Here is a 26,986-nt window from a genome sequence, read left to right as displayed (position 1 = left end):
AATTTATATATAATTTTAAATTAAATTTAAAAAGAAAAATTTTATAAAAAAAATAATTAGTTATTTTCAACTTTTATTTTACAAATTGAGTGAAATTACAAATTTTCAGAAATAGTAAATAAACAAATTAATAACTGAAATTGAAGAATAAATTAAATCATCCTTAATATTAAATACTAGGACTGTCTTATTATGATCTTAGATCATCATAGTCACTTATTCATCAAGGTAAGCCACCTCCAAATCCACCGCCAGCACCAGCACCACCACCAAATCCACTTCCAAGTCCACCAGCTCCACCGCCAAACCCTCCTCCACCACCAGCACCACCTCCACCTCCACCAGCTAACCCACCACCTGCACCCACTCCCCCTCCAAACCCTCCTCCACTACCACCTCCGACTCCACCACCTAGCCCACCACCACCACCACCTCCGAACCCTCCTCCACCACCACCTCCTCCGGCTCCACCACCAACTCCTGATCCAAACCCACCACCGGCTCCACTACCAAATCCACCACCAGCTGATCCCAAGCCAATACCTCCACCTCCGCCGCCTCCAGCACCACCACCGCCGCCAACAAACGGACCACGTGGGAAGAATGTTTTTTCATTTCGAAATGAGGAAGAGTCGGGGATATAAGTATTGATCTTCCTTGCATGAATTGAGCAACAAAGAAGGGAACCAAGAAAAGTAAGAAAGAACAGTTTAGAAGCCATGAATGGTTAATTAATTAGGAATGAGAGATAGTGATGGAATTGAGGTAGAGATCGAAAGATGGTATTTATAGTAGTTGGAAACCTAGATCGTGATCATGTCAAACTGTAAAGGATGAATTTAGTTGATTACAGTTAATATGAACTCTCTCAACTGTTACCCAATTAGAACATCTCTCACGAGCTTCTCATGCATCCGCCTCACTTTTTTTTCTTCACATAAAATTTCATCCTTTGCCCTGCAAGTCAAACTTTGAATAATGTCTAAGCTTTCTTTTCAAACAAATTCATACTTCATTAATAGGAAGATCAACAAAGGTAACATAACCAGTTTCGGATTAAGCCAATTCTTGTAGCTAGATGACTACCATGAATAAGTTGATAATTGTTACCTCAATTTGTTAAACTTGGAATTTGTTCTTTGAGAAAAACATAAATGAATATTTAAGATCACTTTTTTATATAAATTTAATTTAATTCTCTATTATTAATCCAATATAAACTAATCATCTTTCAACTTTAAGTTGAACACGTTTTTTACACGTTTAACACATTTTTCACACGTTTAACACGTTTTTAATATTTTTAACACGTTTTCACACTTAGAGCACGTTTTTCACTTGTTTAACACGTTTCACATTTTTTGCACGTTTTTTTACGTTTTTGGCATGTTTAACACGTTTTCACACTAATAACACTATTTTCACGTTTAACATGTTTTTGACATGTTTAATACATTTAACACGTTTTTGACAAGTTTTTCACGTTTTAGCACGTTTTTAACATATTTAACACATTAACACGTTTTTGATAAGTTTAACACGGTTTTCACGTTTTTGGCACGTTAACACGGTTTTCACGTTTTTGACATTTAACACGTTTTTGACATTTTAACATATTTTTCACACGTTTAACACGTTTAATATGTTTTTCACGTTTTTGACATTATTAACACGTTTTTGACATATTTGACACGTTTTTCACATGTTAACACGTTTCCCCATTTTTGGCACGTTTAACACGTTTTTGACATGTTGAACACGTTTAACACGTTTTTGGCTCATTTGATATATTTTTAGCACATTTAACACGTTTTTACGTTTTTGCACGTTTTTTTGCACGTTTAATACGTTTTTGGCATGTTTAACACGTTTAACACGTATTTGCACATTAAACATATTTTTGACGTGTTTAACATTGTTTTTGCAAGTTAACACGTTTTGACAAGTTTTAACACGTTTTGTCACGTTTAACGCGTTTTTGACATGTTTAACACGTTTTCATGTTTTTGGCACATTTAACACGTTTTCACGTTTTTGGCACGTTTAACACGTTTTTAATGTTTGACATATTAATTGTGTAAAAAATGTATTAAATGTTTCAAAAATGTGAAAAACATGTTAAACGTGTCAAAACGTGCCAAAAATGTGGAAAACGTGTTAAACGTGCCAAAACGTAAAAAATGTGTCAAAACGTGAAAAACGTGTGAAAATGTGTTAAAAATGTTTAAAACGTGTTAAACATGTTAAAAATGTAAAAAACGTAAAAAACATGTTAAACGTGTCAAAACGTATTAAACGTGCTAAAAATGTGAAAAACATGTCAAAATATGTCAAAACGTGTTAATCGTGTCAAAATGTGTTAAACGTGTGAAAAACGTATTAAACGTGTCAAAAACATAAAAAACCTGTTAAACGTGTTAAACGTGCCAAAAACGTGAAAAATGTGGAAAACGTTAAAATGTCAAAACGTGTTAAATGAATTAAAATGTGTTAAATGAGTCAAATACAAGTTAAATGAAAAATAAAAAAATAATAATTTGGGTTACCCAACCCATATTAGTAAATAATATGGGTTGGGTTATGGGTTGGGTAAATTTAATTTGGGTTGAATATGGGTTGGGTAATACGGGTTGGATTTACCCGTTTGCTCACCCCTAGTCTCTAGTTGCATTTATAGCTGGTTAGAATCACTATTGCGTCATGTTTTTTTATCAAAACATCATTCTTTTAACTCAAAATATTCCAAGTCATTTTAAAATTTCGTTGTTGAAATTATTTCTAATATTTGGGTACATATAAAATTTAATAATTGCATATTAGTTATTATCATAATAAAGATTAAAATTCAATTAAAATGATTTATTAAAATATAAAAGTTATGGGCTTATTTAGACATCTATAATAAATATGAGTGACATATTTGTGTAGAAGTAGAAATGTTATTTAATATTCGTTAATGGACCGAATAGTAAATGAATATATATTATGGCTAGCTCCTCAACCTATATAGATAACCGACCTATTATGTTTTTATAAACAAAATGTTTTATGTTTATCTCTCAACAACACTCAATCATCAAACAAAATGTTTTATATTTATCTCTCAAGAACACTCAAGAAGGCTATCGATAGAGGGTTTAAAGACTTAAACCCCACCCACATTAGACATTTCGATCCAAGTCTAGATCTAGAACAAGAAGATCCAAGATCGAGAGAAGATCCGAAAAATAATGAAGAATAACTTAATGAATCGTTATTTATTTCAGATTCAGGTATGTTTCCGCAATTTAATTAAGTTTATCTCAATTTATCGACATAAAGTATAAAGATTATAAACTTAAGTATTAAAGATCTAGATTAAAGATTCTAACACTCGCTCCATATTAGATTGGTAATACTTGATAAAACGTTCTCACATTTGAATGCCCAATTTTAAAACTTGAGAATGCTTTACCTTTTTATCTCACGATATCAAAAGAGATTAGACTTTTAGAAAGCTTTTGTTATACATTGAGTTAAGCCAAAGTCAAAGGACCAAAAATATTTATTCACTTTTCAGCTTAAATGTTATAAGCAAAAGATTATACATAAAGTTTTGAAGTAAAAAATAAAAAATACTTATCAAAGTTGAGATATTAAAATCACCACTTATTATTCACTAATCACAATATTTTGATTATAAAAAAAATACCATTTTTATAAAAAAAAATATATTACTTAAAAAATGAATACTCATTAAGGGTTAAAATATTTAAATTTTAATATTTGATGGTCTAAAATACTTCCAAACAACTTTAAAACTAAAAACCAAATTTTTGGCCATAAACTGTTTTAAATGAATTGATCATCACCAATGTCGATTGATACCATGAGATGGTGTTCTAAATATTCCTAGGAGCTTTGTGAAGCTACCCAGGCCCTTGGATCAAAGAATTCAAGCCTCTATCAAAATTGTAAAATTTGCAATTTTGATGTTCTTGAAGACCGAGAAATCTAACATAGGACCAACAAGTCTGACCGAGGCTTTTCGACTAGGATCGAGATGTCCGATCAATGTTCTTCATATAGGACCAAAAGATCCGACAGAAGATTTTACATCCGACTGAGAAATCGAACATAGGACCAATGAGTCTAGCACCCGATCGAGAACTCCCAACCCTATGACCGATGATTTCTACATAGGACCGAGACGTCTGACCGAGAATTCTAGCACCTGACCAAGAATTCCAACCAAGGATCAAGAGCTATTAACACCCAAACTAAGGCTTTTTAGCAATGACTGATAGGTCCAACTAAGGATCCTAAACTCTAACCAAGAGGCTCTTGACCTAGGACCGAGGGCCCTTAGCACTCGACTAATAAAAACGAACCCAAGACATAGGACACCGGTCCTAAGGCATGTTTGGTTCTCATTTTCAAAGTCTAAAATTATTTTTGTGATTTTGAAACCTTAAATCATTTTTTAAAAATCCCAAAAAGTTTGAAAATGATCTCAAAATATTTTTTGGACATTTCCACATAAAATATTTTGACAAGGGCCTATTTGGGATTTATGTTTAAACTCTAATGTCTTTAAAAATTGATATTCTTCAGGTATTTTCCTTTTTAGTCAATGTCATCTACAACATTACCATCATTTAAATAATTGTTGTTACAATTTTTTTAATACGCATGTCTTGGACCAGAAATATAATCGGTTAAATAAAACGTTATACAACTGATTTTCAAAAGACAAATTTATAAGAATGTACTATTTTCAAAATGAGTACGGAGGATGAAGCGCAAAAATCATTTCCCGAGTATCACCAAACTCGAACCAAAACGAAACTCTAGCTAAAAATAAGTTTGTATACATAAGCCTTTTTATTGATTTTTCAAAAAAATCAATTGCCGACTCTGTTCAAATAAATAATCTTTTGAATTAATTATTTTTAATTAATTTAAAACACAGATTTTTCATAAAAATCAAATTGTTATTTGATTATTTAGAATCTCCAAATTATTTAAATTTGAAACTCAAATTAATTATTTTATAATTAATTTTAAAAGTTGTCGGGATTATTCAAACTCTTTTAAAAAAAATATTTTATTTTAAAAATATTTCTGACACGCAAATCAATGTTAAAATTATCGAACCTCGAACTTTCCACGGAACGATTTTTACAGGTTGACAAATAGACAAAAATCTATTTTATTTATTATTTTATGTATATGAGGACTAATTAGAGATTAATTGATACAATATTTATCATAAATAATTATTTGATTTATTTGAACTTTATAATTTTTTATTTATTCGGGATTAATAGATACAACATTTATTCCAAATAATTATTTTATTTATTTTTGAATCAAAATTAATTTGAGATTAATGAATATAATATTTATTCTAAATAATTATTTTATTTATTTTTGAACCAAAATTAATTTGAGATGAATGAATACAATATTTATCCTAAATTAATTTGATTTAAAATTTGTTTAGGATATTTATTTTAACTATTTTGAATTTAAATGAATATAACATTTATCCAAAATATGAATTTAGTTTATGATTATTTATTTTAGATTTATGAACAAAATATTTATCTAAAATAATTATTTTTAGGAGTATTTTCAATAAAAAAAAAATATTTTAAAGACTTCAAATTTATTTAAAAATTTTATAAATTGAGTGAAACAAATTTTATTGTCTACCATAAAGTTTAATATAATAAAATAAATTTAAAACATAATTACTAAAACTAAAATTAACTAATTTTCTCTTAAAAAAAGCTTCTTATATGTCGTCATTGTTGATAAATGTTTATTAACAAAAATAATTTAAAAAAAAAGATTTGCTTTTAAAATTAAAAGATTTGCAAAAAAAAATATAAGAAAGGAATAGAGAGATATAAAATCACATCTTCAAAATAGTTATGGGAGGTTTATCTCCAATGCGCCTATTATTCGTGAGGAACGCTGGTTTTTGGGTTGTGCAATCTGATTGGTGGACAGACAACCTTGTATAAGTTTTAGTTGTAAAGAAATGTATAATTGTGAGAGGGATGTGGGGAGTCAAAAGGTCACACCACCCATTGGTCTTCACTCGACTTTTCAATACACCATTGAGGGTGCCTCATGCGTCTGAATCTAAGGAGGTTATGCGTTGTACTATTAATGTTATTTTTGGTAGGCGGAGGGCTCTAGAATTCTCGACTAGACTCTATTTGAAGGAGGAAGAGGTCTCTAGTTGGCACACAACTGATGCGGTGCGAGTTGAAGAGGCGTTTATGCGAAAGTTGCAGCATCCGAAAATATCTCGCAAGTGTCAGATTTCGACGATTGCCTAGTGTTTTTCGGGCGGAAACGTTTAGGGGCTTAAAATCGCATTTTTTATTAGTTTTGGGTGTTTTTTGCAATTTATTAAAAGTTGTTTATTTCTTTTGCAAGCTAGGGTTTGAGTATTTAAAGGATCTTAAAACACTTTGTTAGGGGAAGATTATTAATTAGAAAACGAGGTTTCCACAATATCTATCAACTTTCGGTATTCGTAAGAATCAACGAATCTTGATAAAGGTTCATCCTAGCCACGCACGCTGCATCAGTTGGTATCAGTTTCCAGTCGACCCTGAGGTATGCCGCCCCGAAGACAGCCGCGCAACCCTACCCCTGGTGCTGATGATGGTGACCTTGCTGAGTTGCGACGTGAAAACGCTGAGTTTCGCCGTGATAACGACGATTTGAGGCGGCAGGTTGAATGGTTGACGCAACGGATGGATGCATCTATGCACATGCACCACCCTGAAGATGATGTTACGATGACAGATGAAAACCCTTTCGGTGGTCTTCGGAATCGATCCCCTGAACGCCCCAATCATCGCTGGGAGCAGGCTTTCAGGGTGGACATCCCTAAGTTCGATGGTAGTCTATCACCGGAAGAGTTTATTGATTGGCTTTCTCAGGTTGAAGAGATTCTGGATTTCAAGGAAGTTCCTGCAGATCGTCGTGTACCCCTTGTTACGATCCGCTTACATGGTCGTGCACAAGCATGGTGGCAGCAGTTGAAACAGACACGTGTTCGTCATGGTAAGGCAAAGCTCACGAATTGGGACAAATTCAGGAAGCATATTAGGGCTGCGTTTCTACCATATAATTACGAACGTAACCTGTACCAGCGGTTCCAGAATCTTCGTCAGGGTTCTCGTTCCGTGGATGACTATTCCACTGAGTTTTACACCTTTGTGGCTCGTGTTGACCTGTCTGAGTCCCCTCTCCAGTTGGTTTCTCGCTATATTGGTGGCCTTCGCCTCCAGTTGCAGGATATTTTGAATATGTTTGATCCCTTGACTGTTTCTGAGGCACATCAGCGTGCTTCACAGGCTGAGAAACAGCTAGCCAGGCGCGGTTCGGGTAGCTTTGGAAAACAGGTTGTCCCCACTAGTGGCATTGGTTCTTCTTCCCAGCCGGCCCATCCCACCCCAGCCCCCCCTCGCAGCACTACAGCCCCCCCGCAGGGACGTCCCGGTGGCTTGCGTTGTTTCAGTTGTGGTGAAGTTGGCCATCGCCAAGCAGAGTGTCGCAACCCAAAGTCCACCAATCGTGGTCTTTTTACTGAGGTGGATGATCCTGACTCTGCTCTTCCTTCAGATTCAGCGCCAGTGTATGATGTTTATGATGATGAGGCAGCGGAGGAGTATGTTTCTGGTGATGTTGGCCCCCTTTTGGTGATTCGTCGATCATGTTTAACCCCTCGTGCTCCTGACAACGAGTGGTTACGCAATAATCTGTTCCATTCCACTTGTACCATCGGTGGCAAAGTTTGCACCTTCATCATTGATGCTGGGAGTTGTGAGAATGTGATTTCTGAGGTTGCAGTTTCGAAGCTGGGTCTGTCCACTGAACCTCACCCCAAGCCTTATCGCATGTCCTGGCTGAGTCAAGGTACGGATGTTACAGTTTCCAAGCGCGTACTTGTTAATTTTTCCATTGGTTCCCATTATCGTGATGCTGTATATTGTGATGTGGTTCCTATGGATGCTTGTCACCTTTTACTTGGTCGCCCTTGGCAGTTTGATCATTCTGTTATACATGATGGGCGTGCTAATACCTACACGTTCTTATTTCATGGTACCAAGATTGTGTTGATGCCAAATCAGCCCAAGAAGGGTGCTGCCCCCACTCATCATGCGTCCCCCCCTACCACCTTGTTGTCTCGGGGTCCTTTTCAGACCGCCATGGTCGAATCGGGCATGGTGTTTGCTCTATTTTGTTCGCTGATTACCTGTGGTGCTAGTTCTGAGGTGCCTATTCCAGTGCAGCCGCTGTTACAGGAGTTTGCAGATGTTTTTCCTGAGAATCTGCCTTGTGCCTTGCCTCCTTTGCGTGATATCCAGCATCACATTGACTTGGTTCCAGGTGCTGCCCTACCCAACCGTCCTCATTACCGCATGAGTCCCAAAGAACATGAAGAGTTGCGTAGACAGGTGGAGGACTTGCTGGCTAAGGGACACATTCGAGAGAGCCTTAGTCCCTGTGATGTCCCGGCCCTTCTTACCCCAAAAAAGGATGGGTCTTGGCGTATGTGCATTGATAGTCGTGCTATCAACAAGATTACAGTGCGTTATCGGTTTCCTATTCCCCGGTTGGATGACTTGTTGGATCAGTTGGGTGGTGCTTCTGTGTTTAGCAAACTGGATCTCAAGAGTGGATACCATCAGATTCGTATTCGCATGGGTGATGAGTGGAAGACTGCCTTTAAGACTCGTGAGGGCTTATATGAGTGGCTGGTTATGCCGTTTGGTCTGTCGAATGCTCCTAGCACCTTTATGCGTGTGATGAACCAGGCTCTTCGCCCTTTCATTGGGAAGTTTGCTCACAATCATGCTGTTAATCGCTCCACTGGTTTCAGTCCTTTCCATGTGATTTACGGGCTGTCTCCGCGTGCTCCTCTTGATTTGTTAGCGCTGCCCAGCAAGGTGCGTCCTCATTCCACTACTGCGGATTTTGTTGGTCAGTTGGCTCAGGTTCATCAGACCACTCATGACCGTTTGGTTGCTGCTACTGCCAAGTACAAGGAGAAGGCTGATTCGAGAAGGCATGCTGTTGATTTTGAAGTTGGTGACTTTGTGTGGGCTATTCTGACTAAGGATCGTTTTCCAGCTCATGAATATAACAAGCTTGCTGCTAAGAAGATTGGTCCTGTTGAGATTGTGGAGAAGATCAACCCCAATGCTTATCGTTTACGCCTTCCCAGCCATGTGCGTACCTCTGATGTGTTCAATGTGAAGCATCTTGTTCCTTTTGTGGGTGAGTCTTCTTCTGATGAGGATGATGCGGTTCCAGATTCGAGGACGAATCTTTTCTACCCTGGGGGGAATGATGCGGTGCGAGTTGAAGAGGCGTTTATGCGAAAGTTGCAGCATCCGAAAATATCTCGCAAGTGTCAGATTTCGACGATTGCCTAGTGTTTTTCGGGCGGAAACGTTTAGGGGCTTAAAATCGCATTTTTTATTAGTTTTGGGTGTTTTTTGCAATTTATTAAAAGTTGTTTATTTCTTTTGCAAGCTAGGGTTTGAGTATTTAAAGGATCTTAAAACACTTTGTTAGGGGAAGATTATTAATTAGAAAACGAGGTTTCCTCAATATCTATCAACTTTCGGTATTCGTAAGAATCAACGAATCTTGATAAAGGTTCATCCTAGCCACGCACGCTGCATCAACAACTTTGACAGCAAACTCGGCCCGCAATGGCGGAGTCGGAACTTTGTGCGGCCAAAGCTTCGACCTTTTCAATAGTGGTAGGCGTCAAGATGTATGTTGTTTAGGTAGACTAGCGAATGAGGTTCATGTCAGACCCAAATCTTCTGAATTTCAAACGTTGGAGGCACTCTCATGAATTTAAGCTATCTTAGAAATAAAGAACAAAAAAAGAGTGATTGGTGTAGACTTGATCCAATTAAAGATATTATGATAGGCTCTTCAAACGTCGGCTTGGAACCAAGGGCCTCTCGGGCCTAGACCAAATTAGGACGTCTTTTGGTATGACTTCAATTATCGAGGAAGATATGTTGTTCTATGGAACGAATTTAAAACAACATATATCATATCAATTGATAAGTGTATTAGACCTTTAGTCGATGAATGAATATGGCGACTCATTAATGGTTGGTCGATTGATATTGAGAATCCAAATGTTGTTATGCCTAAACACATCATAAGACCCCACATAGATAAAGAGGGTACATAGATTCGATGTTTAAAATGCCATAAAATATGTGGAATCATGATCTTCTTAATCGGGTTGGTAATGATCTTGATGGATTTATTAAGCTCGATGAGAACACACAATTATTATAGGAGACCAATTGTGTTATAGTGAGGGTGCATCACTCTGATTCACATATTCGTTACCCGTAATTCATTTGTGTTATAACAAAACACAGATGTATAAGGTGATGGTATGGCATGAACGATTATCGTGTATTATTAATTGGGAGAAAACACATTGAATCCATCTATGTTGGAGTCATCTATTTCGTTCACTCAAATGAGAGAGTAGGTGATAACCCCATTTTACGTTGATTGGATATGTATGGCTAACATTGCGGATGTTGAGTTGTTGAGATGACCAATTTAGATATGGGTATTAGGTATGTCGTATAGGCTGATGAGGGATTAAATGAGCTAGCATGTTTGTGTGAGGCTAAGATTGAGTACGATCTTCAAAACCATCGGGTTGAGATGCCATCTTGGATGTCGAAAAAGGAGAGTGTGGGCAAGTGGTGGAGTATGAAAAGTTGAGGGCATCAACCTCCCATCTTATTTTGGATTTGTTTTTCGAACAAGAAATGATTGATCGAGTAGAAAATAGATGTTGATCGGTAAGACATAATTCAAGCCACTTTTCATTCCTGATGTGTCCGATGAGGAACTGATGGATTCTGAGTCAGATTATGATGTCAATGAGAATATTTTAATGGAATTCTCGACACATAATATGACGTTGAATGAAAATAACTCCCCTTTGTGGGAGGTCCTTGAATTAAAGACTAGAGTGTTGCCTGATGTGAGAGAGATACCACCCCTTCTATATATTTTCCACCCAAACTCTTTTTCATCGAACAACCAATGTTGTCATTTGAAGAAACTAAATAATATATTACATGGTTATATTCAAGATAGGAAGTGTGTATCTAAGCCAATAAGGGGTTATTCTAATTAGATTTCATCAATGATTAAAAATATTACTGCTTGGAATGTTTATAAAATCAATGATGATGTAAAGAAAGACGTTATTAGGTCACTATTGAGAACTCTTTGTTGTGACATATATTGTTTTAGTGAGACTAAAATTGAAAAATAAATTAGTGGATTATAATATATATATATATATATATATATATATATATATATATATATATGTAATTGGTGGTTGTGGTTGAGAGCATTTTGATTCTATAGGGGGGTCTCGTGGAATTCTTGTGGCATTATGAAAAAAAGTTGCATTACGGTACGTCGTTGTCGCATGTGTCATAAGAAGATGGAATTGACGACTCACTTACTTTTGCATTGTGATCAATTGTAACTAGTATATGAAGTATTTTGTGGAGTATGATTCGGATTCACTAGGTGATGTCTGAATCTTTTGTTGTTGTGAAATTTGGATTGAGACGACTGATATGGCATAAATACATATTTGGATTACCATCTTAATTTTTTTTATGGTGAACTACCTAGATTGAGATAAATAGTCGAACTTTCAATAATGATCGTAGTCGTTCGATTCATATCATTTATAATGTTATTATTATATCGTTTTCGAATATTCATTCTAGAAAACTGATGGAGTATGTCGGTGAATTATTCGTTTTTCTTAAAAATCAATGAACTTGATAATCTATTGAAAAATATGTTTATCTTTTTTTTATATATAAAATGTTTTATTGTTATGTTTAAACAATTTTTAAAAATATATATATAACTAAAACTAAATAATAAGAAACCATCAAAGAAATTTGAAACATAATTATTAATGTACTACTTTTCTTAATTTTATTAGCAATTACTTATTTAAACTATTTCTTTAAATAAGTTATTAATACTTTATAACTATCAAATGTACTATCATTTTAGTCATCCCGAACGGTTAATAAAAGAGAGTTTAACTTCAAGAGCAAATTTTAAGTGATCAAATATATTAGGGAGTAGTTATACCTCCTTTCACAATCTTGGTCCCAAAAGAAATAGTCTCCCTATTTGAAAAATTACTAAATATAAAAAATAAAAAATAAATAAAACACTTCCTCTTTACCTTCTTCCAACAAATATTTATTCCATAGGAATCATGAATTGATAGTATAATTATAACATGAAAAATTAGTGATCCTTATCTTTTAAAAAATTAACCTAACCCTGAGACATTTATCAATTCACTGTAATTTTGGAATCACCAAGGGTCTAAGATGAAGACCTAGATGAGTAGAAGGTGTTAATCTTTTCTTAAAATCCAATCAAGGTTTGATTTTCAACCCTAAGCAAACCTAGAACACAATTAGGATCTTTGTCACATATAGGACCCAAAAACACTATAGTTGATCACCCTTGGCCTTGACCTTCTAATTAAGCCTATTTAGGTTAGAGGGATCAATTTATACATCAAGATAAAGAACTTATTTCTATACATGGAGATCAAATCATGGAAATCTATTTCCCCAGAAGAACTCATTCAAAAGAGATAATGAAATACTATGAAATCAGCTCATTATTTGTTATATTTACTGCATAAAAAAATAAAATCATCGTGTTCTTAGTTAAAATTCAAAAACATAATAGTAGTTCAAATGAAAGACAGATTGCAGATTGCCCTAATATCTACACATTCATAGATGTCTGCTGTTGCTTTATTCACAGATCTTCCACTTCTTCGAATGATGATCCAAACGTGTTTTCACCACTGTAAGTCATGTAAAGAAACCCATCTTCATCCTTGCTTTCCTCATAGATTGCAGACATCATAGAACCTGTTTAAATTCCAAAATTAGAACCCAAGCAAGCAAACAAAAACAAGATGAAAATACTACAAAAGAAGAAGAATTCCTCACCAGTGGATGGCAAAACATTGTTAATAAAGATGAATATAGCCTTCTCTGCACTTAGCTTAATCCTCTTACGCACAACATACACAAACTGACCAACAGTCAAGTCAGCTGGAACCAAATATCTACACAATTGGGTTCAAAATATCAAGAACATGAATGCAAAGTTTATCAAATAGAATGTTATAAAACTACATATAAGAACAGAGGACATCAAATTATCAAGACCCAATTCTTACTTTTTCTTATCAATGTCAGGAATATCACTTTTATCTGCTTTCTCCACAATAACCTACAAAGAATTAAAATTGAAGCAAACCCAGTTCATAAATTATGAAAATAAACAAAACAAGACAATATTGATCAGATTTCATACAGGAATTCTATCTGGGTACTTCTCTCTAATGCGTCCAGCTTCAGCCTGTCTCCTTCCTACAATAATTCAAACCCAAACTTTATCAAGACAAATGAACTCGAAATCAAATAATTTATTCTAAACGATCCAACCTATATGAAGGAGTCTTACATCAAAATAAACATACAATTAAAACATAACAAAGTAAGTCCGATGCTTGATTACTTAAGATAGCTCAATCAACATCGAAAAGATCGGAACAATCAATCCAAAGATCTATGATCTCTATGATAATAATAATACTTCAATAAGAAAACAGAACATAGATAACGATCGAATGATCATATGAGAAATAGAGAAAAGTAGAACGAACCGAGTGGATGTTCTGACTTGAATGAACTCTTGGCCATGGCGTCTGACTTACAATTATTGCTTAAAGCGATGAGATGAATGAACCTAAAGAAGAAAAGTAATGAAAATAAGGGTTAGGGTTATACATATATATAGAGGTCAGAGGAAATAGAAGAGAGAGAAAGATTTGCTATATTATTATTATTATATACTTGATCTTAGCCATAAGGAAAGGTATTATTGTTTTTTATTATATGTAATATATTTTCCATAATATATATATATATATATATATATATATATATTATATATTATATATTATGCTTAATTTTTAAAATGTTCGAGAATTATATATATATATATATGAGATGTATATATGAGAGTAAATGTATACTTAGGTCCAATTGTGAGTTATAAACATTTTTATCGTAATATTTTTTTCATTGTTTTTTATATTATTATTTGTGTAAATGCACGGGATATATGTTATTTTAAATAATAATAATAATAATAATAATAATAATAATAATAATAATAATAATAATAATAATAGGGTTTTAGACTTGTTATTTGTGACTTGATCTATCTTAAATTTTAATTCAAATTTTAGAAATATCTTTTTATCTTTTATTTAATGTTAAATATGTAAATTAATTATTATTTAAAATTTATGTATACATTAAAAATGGCTCAATTATTGTTTGTGTTTGAATTAAGTCATTTTTTTAATTATATTTATTTTGAATTTTGAATTATTCATTAAAAATTTCCAACTATAATAATTTTAGTTATATACTAAATATTCTTATTTAAAATATCATATTGTATTTTTAATTATTTGATTATATTTATAAAACGAATATTAATTATGTCTTTAGAATTTTAGAATCTTTCTTATATATCACTTACTTTTTAAAACATATGTTTAGAATATTTCTAAATATTAGACAAGATTCTCAATTTCCTAAAATATAGTATTATAGTTATTTATTTAATTAGTAAATATATTTTAGAATTAATTAATATATTTTTTCTATATTATATTAATGTTTTTATATATTAAAAAAATTATATAGTAAAAATTATAATATATATTTAATTTATGTATATATTTTAATAGTAATAATGAGGGAAATTTGAAATAAAAAAGTGATGACTTGTTAACAAATAATATAATTCAAAAAATATAATTCTCCATTAAAAATTTATCTCATCTTTAGGTTAATAAAAAATTTCTCTTTATTTTTTTTAATAATAAATATTTGTAATTAAGTATAATACAAATAACAATTATTTATTCTAATTTAAATTATTTTTATAGTTAAAAATCATCTTTTTAATTAATATGAGAAAATAAATTATTGACAATCAAAAATAAATAATTAAAAATTATATTTTTTTCCACTTTCTTTGTCCATATATATATTAAATTAGAAAAGATGTATATATTCTTTTAAAATTATAAAATTTATTAATAAATATATACAATTTTTAAAACATGTTAATATATTAATAATTTTAAAAAGTTATTTATAATAATTTAAGAATAAAAAATTGAAAAAAAAAATATTAAATGCATGTATGGTGATATCATAATGAGTGAAAATGATACATCAAGTTGGATGCTCATTCATTGCAAATCTTTTACTTCCTATCGTTTTAGTATAATTTTTTTAATCTGTGGGCCACAAATTTGATTTTAGTTTTTGCATGGCACATAATTCTTTAGGCCCGGCAAATTAATTAAAAAAATATATATTTTAAATCAAAATAAGAAAGACTAAACATTTTGTATATAGTACAAAGCCTCATAGGTCTAAAATGATAACATTTGAGGCCTTTTAATAAAAAGATTAAAATTAGAGTTTTAAATAAAAATTGAACCAATAAAAAAATATAATAATTTATTAGGTTATTTTTGTATGAGTTCAATAATATCATTAAAATTTTCATTAAGATAATTTAAATGACAAAACTAATGTTTAAGAGATTAAATATTTCAATTTTCATAAAAAAAAAGTTTTAAATTATTAAAGTGCTAATTTTTTTAATTCAAAAACAAAACATTATAGATGGATATATAGCCCACCCAACAAAATTAAATAAAATTTTACATTACATTTAATTTTTACAAAATTTCAATATAATTCACTATTTATTTATTTAATTTTATAAAATATGGTAAAAATTATTTTTATTCACTTGTTTATCTCGTTATTATTTTAGGAACATTTTAAAAATAAAAATAATTTAAGCTCAACTCAATTATAAATCTGATTATATAATTGGGTTTTAAGAAAAAACGAATTGCATGATGTTATTACCCATTCATTGCCCCTTCTAATCACTTTTCTATGAATTTGTAGTGAAAAATTAGAATTTAGAAATTAGAAAAGATCAAATAAGGGAATTTGAAGAAATTTGACAAGGAAAGAAATTGGTTTTCTTTTAAGACCATGATAATTGCAAGCTCTGATGAATAGTATCATGATATTTATCTTTTTTTTATTGATAGGATATTTTTTTATTAGGATAGTTGTATAACTAAATTTTAAATATATATATATATATATTTTAAATTATTTCTTATATATTTATTTTTGTTTAAAATAGTTAAAACTTAATTATGTACAAATAATTCATTCTATAGTCAAATTTAAACCTTTTAATAACTAATTTAAAATTCTAACTACAGTGTTTCTTATATTTGAATAAGAGAACTTATTTTAACTAATAAACTCATTTCGTCTTCAAATCAAATTATACTCACTTAAAGAATAGTCACCCTTTTGGTGTAAATCATATACAGTTGACCGATTCAAACATATTGTTGACCGATTCAAACATATTATGAGTTTTGTATTATAATATTATATTTTATATTTCGTAATCTCTATCATATTATTTACATTTTAATTATATGAATATTAGACATTTCCATTGTTCAACATCAATATTTTTTATTGTATAGAAATGATTTTGGGGACACAATACAAACATATACATCATTGTTTGAGAATAAACTTGAAAAAGTCATCTCAAAATGAAAGTGAAAACTTTGTCCGCAGTAAGACTAATAAAAGAAGAAGATATACAATGTATAAGATGGATTTGTGCATATTTTCAACACAAATTAATTATTTTATAATATTTTAAATGGGCTTAAATGTTTTGTGTATAAATTCAAACAAAATAAATGTATAAGGATCATTTTCATACCAAAAACAATTTTAAAGAAAAATAAATGTAGAAGGTACAATTTCAAAAAAAAAAATAATATGCAAAGAGTAATTTAAACAAAATTAAGTATAAGAACATAATTCAAACTTAGTTAAATGTATAAAAATAATTATACCTATTACTATCCTTTTGGAGAAAATATAACGTCATTATAACAAAAAACAATGGTGCTAGAACAGAAAAAAATAATAACGAAAAGTAAAATTTCCGAAAGTGTTTTTGTTACTAAATTTTCAGTTCATTAATAATATTGACTCTCTTTTGGTGCATTAAGATTGCCAAATACTACACTTTTGGAGTCTCATTCGGAAATTGATGTCATTTATTGTTCACATACTATATTGTTTCACAAATTGATTTGGTTTTAGACCATGACAGTGTTAAGACACATGATAGTCAAAAATTTATTTTTTAAGTTTATAATTGAGTATAAATATATCTTTCTCACCCATTAAATATTGAATGTAATTACGAAGAATTGTATATTTCTCCATCCCGTGAAGGTGAGTTAACCTAAAAAACAACGATATTATTTGTAATTCAGATGAATTTTTTCTTTCATCGTACCATTTCCCTTTCCTTTTCCCTTTGATTTATTTAATTCTTACCTCCCTTACTTGAATTGTTTAAACCCTAAAATTTAAACTTCATAATTATACCCAAACATAAACCTAACATTATATAGAATTACTATAGAAGTAACATTATATAGAATTACTATAGAAGAAGGCTAACATGTTGTAATAGTACTCGGACAATTCCCTAAAAGTAATTCAATATTGAATTATATAAATATTTATTTATTTTAATATCATATATAAAATATTTATAATTTGCTTATCATAAACTTATTGACGAAACTATGTTTTCTCTTAATTTTCTTTCTTTGACCTTTTGTCTATATTATTAAAGAAAATAATCCCAAATTTGCCCTCAAAATATAGGTTCTTGAGCATTGAGAAAGAGGCAAAATATGGTTAAAAACTGATGAGGATCATATGATGTTTGTTCATAGTTGGGTTCTTAATTAAGTAGTACAATGTTCTTTTCTGTGGAGGTTGGTTTCAAACAATTTAACCAAACTTCCAGAACCTTCCAACAGCAATGAACTTGTAATACTACATAATAATACAACTAAATGGCTCAACATAATAGCCAAAAAAAAAAGAAAAAAAAAAAAAAACTTATTGATATAACTCTTATACATTGCTACTCTATAACCCTGAAGAAATCTACTCTACTAAATACTAATCACTGTAACCCGACGTAGAAGATGCCGAATTCTCTTCGATCTCATCCATGTTATCGGTTTGGTTCCTAAACTCATCTCTGTTCATTTCATTGTCAGATTCGTCGTTTATATAATTTTCCACGTCCATATCTCCTTGCGCATCGTCATCATCGTCGCTATCAATATCCTCATTATCGAACTCTTCTCCTTCCACACGCTGATCTATATTATCGTAACTGAGACGCCCCCCAGCAAGACGCTCAGGCTTCCCATTAATTCCGACATAATCATTAGTAATCATGTCATCATACTCGTCCCCGGTTGCCTGACCATCGTTATTGTAATCATCGTAGTCCGAACTTTCCGAGCTACTTGATGTCGGGGAATGTTTCGGTTCAACCCTGACCGTTTCTTCTTCGATCCATTGTGAGACGCTAGGTGGGATTTGTTGTTTATTTAGACCAACCGAGGTTTTGGCTACTACCACCCGAGGTTTTGTTTTTTGCCTGGTTCTAGCTGTTCTACGGCCTCGTTTATGGCCACCTCGTCCACGGGCTGCTTTTCCTTTCCATCCAGATAACTGTCCGAACCCATCAGTGTTTCCTGACGTACCACTTTTTCTGCCGGAAGAGGATATGCTTTTCCGTTGCGATCTACCACCGCGTGTGGTGCGACCGCCGCGGCCTCGTCCACGACCTCTTCCTTGGATCGTGGGGTCTGCGGAAGAATCTACCCATGAATCGAGGAGAAGATTGTCAACTTCGTGTGGCGTGTGTGTGAGATTGTCATCCGGGATGTTCTTCACAACCGAAAACTTAGATGATGGCAGGGCCTGAGCCTGAGTAGAAAGAAAGAAAATTAACAAACAAAAGAAAAAGGTATAAATGTCATTCATATATATGGGCCAATTTGAAAACATTTTCTAAAATCTATATGAGAAATAATTCAATAAATTTATGTCTGATTTGGTTATTTGGAATTTGGATAACCAACAAGTTATTTCAAAATAACCTTGTCAGGGTGTAGTTTATTAAAAGTTAGGTTATTTTGGATAATAGTGTATAATCATATAATGAAAAAAAAAAATTCTTAAAAAAATTATAGGATATTGATGATGAGTTATTTAGATTAAACTCTAATGAACATATGTGATCATTTGAAAACAATGAATGTAATCCAGATAAAGAAACATAAGTTTCACCAAAAAGGGTGCTCACCGCGGTATTAAAAGAATCCATTGGTTGACGACCAGGAACATAAGAAATTGACGCATCAAGCTCCATCAATCTCAAAGCAACCGCAGAAGTTGTCTTAGGTATCCAAGGAAGAACCGAAATCCTTTCAAGACCAGATAATATATCGTCATCTGACTCCGGTACATAACCACAACCTATCAACTCGGCAGTTGTCTCGTAGCTCGAGGACAAGGAATCTCTTCTTATAGCACCTTCCACCAAAGTTAGAATCTGATGGAGAAGACTTATGAGTTCAAGATCATGGGTTTGAATCTTCATATTCACACTACTTAAAAAAAATGTTTGTTTATGCAAAAGAAAAGAGAGAATGACCTTAAGGATATCCTCAGTTGAAGATATCGATAAAAGCTTCATACACCACAGCTTTCGGAAATCACCAGACCAACCTGATCGCAAGGCTTCAGCAGGGACAGACATCTGCAACCGACCAACCGATATAAATAAAAGTGCGCATAAAAGTGTGCGAAAAGAGCAAATAGTAAAAAAAAAAAATTAAAAAAATTGGCCAACCTCTATTGAAGCTAACAATGCTTTTAATAGCACATTCTTCAAGGAAGGAACTGATTTCAGTTCATGCAATTTTACCCCCTTTGATTCATCTTTACACTTAATGGCATGTTCCGTAAATTTATCTTCTTCAATCGTAGAGGACGCAAACGTCGTATGGCAAGACGGGCAGTGATTATCTTCAAGAAGGTATAATTCCATGCATTCACCACAAACTTTTAATAGCTGTTGTTGCTTCTGTTTGTTCTCGGTGTTCTTAGTTGCACGTAATAACAAAGGATCGGTACACTCTTCCCACATCCACTTCTCAAATTCTTGATATCTTGTTACATTGGAACCAAAAGAAACATCTCCTTTTATCTTCTTCCTTCTAATGGATTCTCGAAAAGATCCACCAAACTTTAACAACATCGAGTGCAAATGCGATTCTCGAAGCCCGCGAATGTCCAAACACGCGAGCAAAGAATCAAAACCCTGAAAAGTGGAAGAATCAATTATTATATATATATGATCTTCTTGATTGGCCCATTAGAATGCACTTTTAGTATTATTACCTCTTCAGAGTCTATGACTCTCCACGAGCCATCGCGTAGCTCAATATAGAGTCTCCCTGAGCCAGGGTCATTATGAGAAGCTGAAGTTACGAACCGCCAGTAGCGATTGCGTCTGCGATCTTGTCCAAGCGGGAGAGACCTGTAAACGTACATCTCCTCGGCTTTGTGCCCGATATAAGCTTTTAGTTGCCATCGCGACTTCTCGGCTGCATATCCGGTTTGGTGAAGAGTAATAATACTATCTGTCCCATCTGTCGACAATATCATTGGATTCGACGTATTCGTAAAATTATTAATAATCGGGATATCATTAGGATGTTGTTCTTGCTGTAATAATAGTAGAGGAGGATCATCCAAATCATTTTGATCAACCTTGCTAGTTGATAAAGATGAATACTGGATCTTCGCCACATACTCTTCTTTTATCCGACGCTTATCAACTTGTGCCTCGGCCCACAATTGCTTCTTCAAGGAATTTGCAGCTTCCAACCGCTCCTGATGAATTCCCAATTGTAGAATTTGAAACGATGATACGAAAACGAATGTAATAATAAACAAGTAAATCAAAATTCTACCTCGAGCACAACACGGATTGAGTTTCCTTCATTAGCGACACTTATTAAAGATACGAGAGCATTAAGACGTTCCAAAACACTCAAATCTGAATACTCTGCCTCGGTTAGCCCGTGAACCCATGTCTCTCCAAGGTTACTTTCGTCAACGAAAGTGTCTTCCTCCTCTAAAGATATAACATTATTATTATTCTGACAAATTACATCGGTTTCTGGCGTTTTAATTGATGAATGAGAAATAGGCTCGGCTTCCTTAATAGTAACCGACTTTGGTTCGGTAGTTACTAACTCGTCAGCATCACTTTCGGAATCTTCATCTCTTTCAACGTCATCTGCTTCAACATCATCTGCTTCTTCTCCGTCGAAGTAGCCGTTTTTGAACACCTGAATTTTCTCTCTGGCTGCAGAAAGTATTGAATCGGCATCAATGGAGTCCTTCCTGTAGGGAGAGCGAACGCAATATGTAGAAGGAGCCGTTCTTTCAAATAGCTTTGTATCCCTAGACAAAGCTGCAGCAATAGATGCTTCTGGTGTCTTGCTTGTCGTGAGGTCTCGAAGTCCCGATTTCTGAAATATCAAACTGACTCAACTTGGTAATCGAATAAAAGCAATTGAAGAGTAATCAACCTACGTCATTATAGGGTAAAATAGTCATTTTAAGTACTTCCGATTTCTGAAATAACGAAATGACTTAACTTGGTAATCTAGTGAAAAGTAATCAGCCTAAGTCATTTGAGGGTAAAATAGTATTTTTAAGTACTTCCATTTCTGAAATAACCGAAATGACTTAACTTGGTAATCTAGTAAGAACATCCGAAAGTAATCAACCTACGTCAATAATGGGTAAAATAGTATTTTTAAGTACTTTTTTTTCAAATATTAGTTCCACATCTTATCAAATCAACTACGTACCCATGACTTAAAATTTAGATATTTTTATTTGTTTTCTTGTAACATTTATTTTTTTAATTCAATATTCGAACATTTAATTTTTAGTTATTAAATGCGCCCTATGTATGAAAAAGGAGTACAAGACAATTAAATCACCTGAATTCGGTCTGCAACTCCTAGAATCGATAATCCTTTGCTTCCCTCGAGAGAAAGAACGTGAAATGCAGCGAATTTAACAGTTCCAGGAGTCAACCGATGCCTAGATCTCTTCGGATTTCCAAAACCTCTTTCTTGCATTTTAGCAAAGGCATTTTCTGCTGCAGTTCCATTTCTTAACTTAGATATGATACTTTCGCCATTATTAACCTGTATTTTATCAAGATAACACAGTGAAAAACAAATATAACTGACATAAAGTAAATAAATTTGAATAAGAACATCCACCTCATTTTCATCTCGATGATAAGCTGGTTCGACGTTCCTCTTCTTTAACTTGGGTCCCAATCCCGCAGACAAGGCAAACTGCCGCAGTATCTCAGGCCAAGTTAATGGATTTAAGTGGTGTTGCCAGATTCGAATATCAAAACCCCACGAATACGCCTGAAAAGGTAGTGAAATTATTTTACCAAGCAAAAGAAAATAACAAAAAATGGGATTTTACCCCTTCAACAATATCGGGATGTCCACCGCTAGAGTTTGCAGCCGTATTTTGATTGGCTCCCAACCCATTGGAAGGTGTTCTAGCGACATCTTGAATATCCTTAATTATAGATCTTAGAAGGGCAATATGAATCTCGCCCAACAATCTGGAATCCTAAATAGTACAAGAAAGCAGCAGCAAATGCATATTTACACTACATGCTAAAATAAATAAATAATTCGAATTTTAAATCGGGTACCAATTACTCACATAGTCATGAAAGGCTTGTACGAATTCATCCAATGTAAACGGCCAAAGACCAAGAACGTCAGCAAACGTGATTAAAAATCTCCAAACCTACAAAACTTTTATCATTAAATATACAAAAGACAGTTTAGTTTTACTTGGCTTGATTGATTATTTACCCACTACCCACCACCCACCATTAGGAGATTTCCTACGTTTTCTTCAGAATCTATCCAAGGTTGAATTGCGAAAGGTCTCTTCATATGTTCAGATTTGGGAGGGAATGCAGGTAGTTTATCTGGATTATTTAAATTATGGTTAGATATTTCCAAACAAAGGAAAAATATACTTTTGAGGGGCTTATTTATTATAATCAAATCACCTCTTAGAAGCTCGATATTTTCAAGAGTTTCACTGTCGAGTGAGAGTATAGAAGGCAAACCGCGGCTCAGAGCTGCTAACTCCAAGAGTTCCAACCGCTCGTCTTCAATGAGCTCTATTGATTCTTTGGCCATTCTTCGGGCAGTAGCTCGGTCAGTAGCAGCTTTAAGCCTGGCAGCCTCTTTTTCTCGACGCATTTCTTCTCTCAGTTTCAGTTTCTCTGCCTGAAAAAGATGGTATTAACCGACAATTCTCTCTCGAAGCTCGAAAATGAAATGGAAAATACTCTTATACCCTCAATGATTCCTTCTGCAAAAACTTTTCTCTCCGTTCCATCTCACGCTTTTGCTCCCTTTGGTATCTCTCCTCTTCCCGCTGCTTTTCACGTAGAAGTCTTTCTTCTTCTTTACGCCTCTCACGGTCCAGCCTCTCCATTTCTTTCCTTGTCTGTTCTTCTCTCTAAAATTGCGATAATACCATTAAATCAATTGAAAAAATGTCCTGATTTGATTAAGTTGTGAACGATTTAACTCGCTTATATAGTAATAATGTACAAAAACACAACTTAACCCTATTAAAAGGGCAAAATATTCTTTTTAAGTATTATATATTTTCAAACACTTAATTTTCAGTACCTTTCTTCTCAAGATATCCTGTTTCTCAAGCTCCTTCCGAATCTTCTTCTCATTGGCTTCCACTTCTTTAGCTAATCTCGCCTCCTCACTCTACATAGACGAATCAATGAAATTCTTGAAATTAGATACCCTTTTTTATTTATGAAAACCAGGCTTTATTCATCAAACTCTGAGACCTGACAAAACTCTTTCTACTTGAGCAACCTTGGTGGGTGTTTCACATTAGATACCTTAAATGATAAATATATCAATTTGAAACACAAGTAAGAAGAAGACAAAACCTTCCGCTTTCTCTCATTTCGTGCAATCTCCTCATCATGTACAGCACGTCTCTCCAACAGCAAATTAGGATCGATGCCAACATATTCTCCAGAAGCCGATATAGGCAACCTGTTGGTATCATGCTGATGAGGTACGAGACTTAAACTTGGAATCGGAGGCTCACTTCCATGAAGGAAAGGCCGGTCATTTGGTTTGGAATCAACTGGAGAACCAAAGTAATGTGAAGGAACAGCCCTTTCGTATGCTTCCGTTTTAATGGAAGGCTGTTCGGGTAGAAATTGGTACTCGTGAACCATCCTCGGAGGACCCTGATCCCATGAAAAGGGACGCTTGTTAAGGTTTGTTTTTTAAAAGGAGACATGAAAAAGGTGGGTTATGGTTAAACCAACCTTAACAATCTTAGGAACAGGATGTTCATATGGAGCCACATCATATGATCGTGCAACCGATTTCACTTGCCCAACTGGTGCTGTCATCAAAACAAGATTTGAGATACAAGAACTGAGCAAAATCAAGCATATTTATGAAGATATTACCAATAGGAGCACCAAATGCGCCGGGAGGCAATGGATCAAACTCCATTCCAAGAATCGGACCATCTTCTCTCAATGGCTCACCAAGTTGAGCCTCAACAAAAGCAATTGCTCTTAACTCTGAAATAGCTTGAGGAGGTTCATAGTATCTTTTCATTGTTGGTGAAACTCTAGCAAGAGCAACTCCGGTTCGCCGTTGCTCAGTATTAGGGAATAAACCGGACCCTGATCCCGAACCGGATGCATGTTCGTTTCCAACTATTTCATCCTTCGCCGGAGAAGAAACATCCTTTCTCTGTCGTTTAACAGGTGGAGTCTTTCTGTCTTTTAATCTCCGATGACAAAACCACATCTGTAACTGTCTATCGGAAAGTCCCAGTTTTTCAGACAGCTCTGCTCTTATAGTCTCCGATGGGTATGTCTCCACTAAACGGATAGATTAACACAAATTCAATTCAATTCAATTCAACTCAAAACCCTAAAAATAGAATGAATAATGAATAATGAACTGACCAGCGTATGTGTTCTCAAGAATCTCCAACTGGGAAGCAGTCTTCATCTTACGTTTCACTTTAAGCTCCCCTTCTGGAAGCTTCTTCTCTCCTTCCGATCCTCCTCCTCCGCCGCCTTCTCCGCCGCCACCGCCGCCCGTAACTGTGGCAGTACCTTCTTCTTCCATAGTAGAAAAAGATTGAAACCCTAGAAGAAATCTTTGAGATCAAACAAAACCCAAGTGGTGGGGATTGAAGAACAGGTGATCAAAAGAAGAAAAACCCAGATCTGGGAAACAATAGTGGAGGAGACTGGAGAGAGGCAATATGATTATTTTTGGGAATTGACGAAAGGAAGACCCGTGCGGTCTCTCTCTAGATGATCTGTTGTTCTATGGAGGAGGAGTGTGATTGAGATGTGCGGTGAGATTTGAAGAAGAATAAGGATAATAAATAATTGAAAGAGAAAAGAAATTAAAAGAAGATGAAGAAGAAGAAAAGATTGGAATTGGAATTTTCGATTAATAGAGAAACTACGAACAAACGAACGAACAGTCTTTCTCTCTCTAATCTTCCCACCCATCCTATCTTTCTTTCTCTCTCACACTCTCTCTATCTCTTTTTCTTTTTAAGATTTCTTTTTGTTTTGTCGAAAATCGTAATAACACGCGAACACAACGAACCAAGTCACTTGTTAAAATCAAGAAGCTTTCTTTCTTTACATTTATGAATTTTGCTCATCACAGTTAAGATTCATTCATATAGATAGATAGAAAGAGATGAGCTTTAAAGAACATACCCATATGAATATAATACCGTAGAAAATATTTATTCACTAATATAAAATCAAGAATGGTTTTTTATTTTTTGACAAATCAAATCAAGATTGATGCTTTTTTTTTTCATTCATTGACGACAGACACTGGTGTCTTTCTCTCTCTAGGGTGAGTATTCAATATGAGTGTTTGGTTTTTCTTTTCTTTTTCTCTCTCATGTTTCAACGAGAAAAAAAAAAAAAAAAAAAAAAACCATTCATTCAATTTCAATCCAACCGAAGTCTATCGTACGACATCGTGTGTCCTTTTTGAGTTTTTCACTCGCATTCCAAACGCGTGTATTTAAGTCGCGTATAATTAGGTATTTAAAATTAAACTATTTTCATTAATATATGCAAACATCAAATCTTAACATTAATTCATATAAATTAGTCAAAAATGAAGAAATCAAAAATATTAAATAAATTAGGTTGATTTTTTCTATTAAATTGTACTTAAAACATATGAATTAATAATATTATCTATACTCATGACCTCAACTTAATTAATCAATCATTTTTAATAGAAAAAAACAATTTAAAAACTCATTATTATAATTAAATGGAAATAGTTTATATTACTTATAATATAACATTAAATCAATTATAAACTGAGTATACATTTTTTTGTTTTTGTAAGTTTAAAATATGTTAATGTTATTACTATTTGTGAATACCACACACATTAGGAATTTTGTTTTAGACTTAAGTTCAACTAAAAGTTTATATTTATTACCTACCAAACTTTTATATATCTTAAAAAAAAGTACTTTAATAATGATTTAATAACTATTTAAGATAAATTGGTTGAATGGTCAAATTTAAGCTCAATTGAGCTCAAATTGTTGGAACAATCGAAATTTCAAACATTTTTTTCAACTTTATAATTTGATACTCTTATTGTTAAGATTATGTAAAATTAGGTTTTGTC

General features: G+C 33.3%; 3 protein-coding genes across 3 annotated transcripts; all 3 read right to left on the bottom strand.

Moving 5' to 3' along the window:
* Positions 1 to 223: 223 nt before the first annotated feature.
* On the bottom strand, positions 224 to 721 carry LOC124943293 (glycine-rich cell wall structural protein-like). The gene has a single exon (XM_047483828.1). It carries the CDS (start codon positions 719 to 721, stop codon positions 224 to 226), a length of 498 nt encoding a protein of 165 aa, XP_047339784.1.
* Positions 722 to 12,726: 12,005 nt separating this feature from the next.
* LOC124942300 (autophagy-related protein 8C-like) lies at positions 12,727 to 13,941 on the bottom strand. Its single transcript, XM_047482773.1, has 5 exons — positions 13,805 to 13,941; positions 13,453 to 13,508; positions 13,316 to 13,368; positions 13,083 to 13,201; positions 12,727 to 13,001 (listed from the first exon to the last, which is right to left on the bottom strand). The coding sequence occupies exons 1-5, from the start codon at positions 13,839 to 13,841 to the stop codon at positions 12,886 to 12,888; spliced, it is 381 nt and encodes a 126-aa protein (XP_047338729.1). The 5' UTR covers positions 13,842 to 13,941; the 3' UTR covers positions 12,727 to 12,885.
* A 4,053-nt stretch (positions 13,942 to 17,994) lies between these two features.
* On the bottom strand, positions 17,995 to 25,929 carry LOC124943292 (homeobox-DDT domain protein RLT2). The gene is made up of 18 exons (XM_047483827.1): positions 25,264 to 25,929; positions 24,754 to 25,176; positions 24,607 to 24,686; positions 24,217 to 24,525; positions 23,936 to 24,025; positions 23,595 to 23,759; positions 23,302 to 23,524; positions 23,117 to 23,217; positions 22,944 to 23,030; positions 22,695 to 22,847; positions 22,478 to 22,633; positions 22,190 to 22,399; positions 21,146 to 21,709; positions 20,571 to 21,065; positions 20,020 to 20,490; positions 19,822 to 19,926; positions 19,444 to 19,719; positions 17,995 to 19,175 (listed from the first exon to the last, which is right to left on the bottom strand). The coding sequence occupies exons 1-18, from the start codon at positions 25,427 to 25,429 to the stop codon at positions 18,270 to 18,272; spliced, it is 4,980 nt and encodes a 1,659-aa protein (XP_047339783.1). The 5' UTR covers positions 25,430 to 25,929; the 3' UTR covers positions 17,995 to 18,269.
* Between the last annotated feature and the right edge of the window lie 1,057 nt (positions 25,930 to 26,986).

This window comes from Impatiens glandulifera, chromosome 6 (assembly GCF_907164915.1).
Source record: "Impatiens glandulifera chromosome 6, dImpGla2.1, whole genome shotgun sequence".
NCBI lineage: Eukaryota > Viridiplantae > Streptophyta > Magnoliopsida > Ericales > Balsaminaceae > Impatiens > Impatiens glandulifera.
The sequence above is the reverse complement of the archived record's forward strand: the minus strand, read 5'-3'. Positions and strand labels throughout refer to the sequence as shown.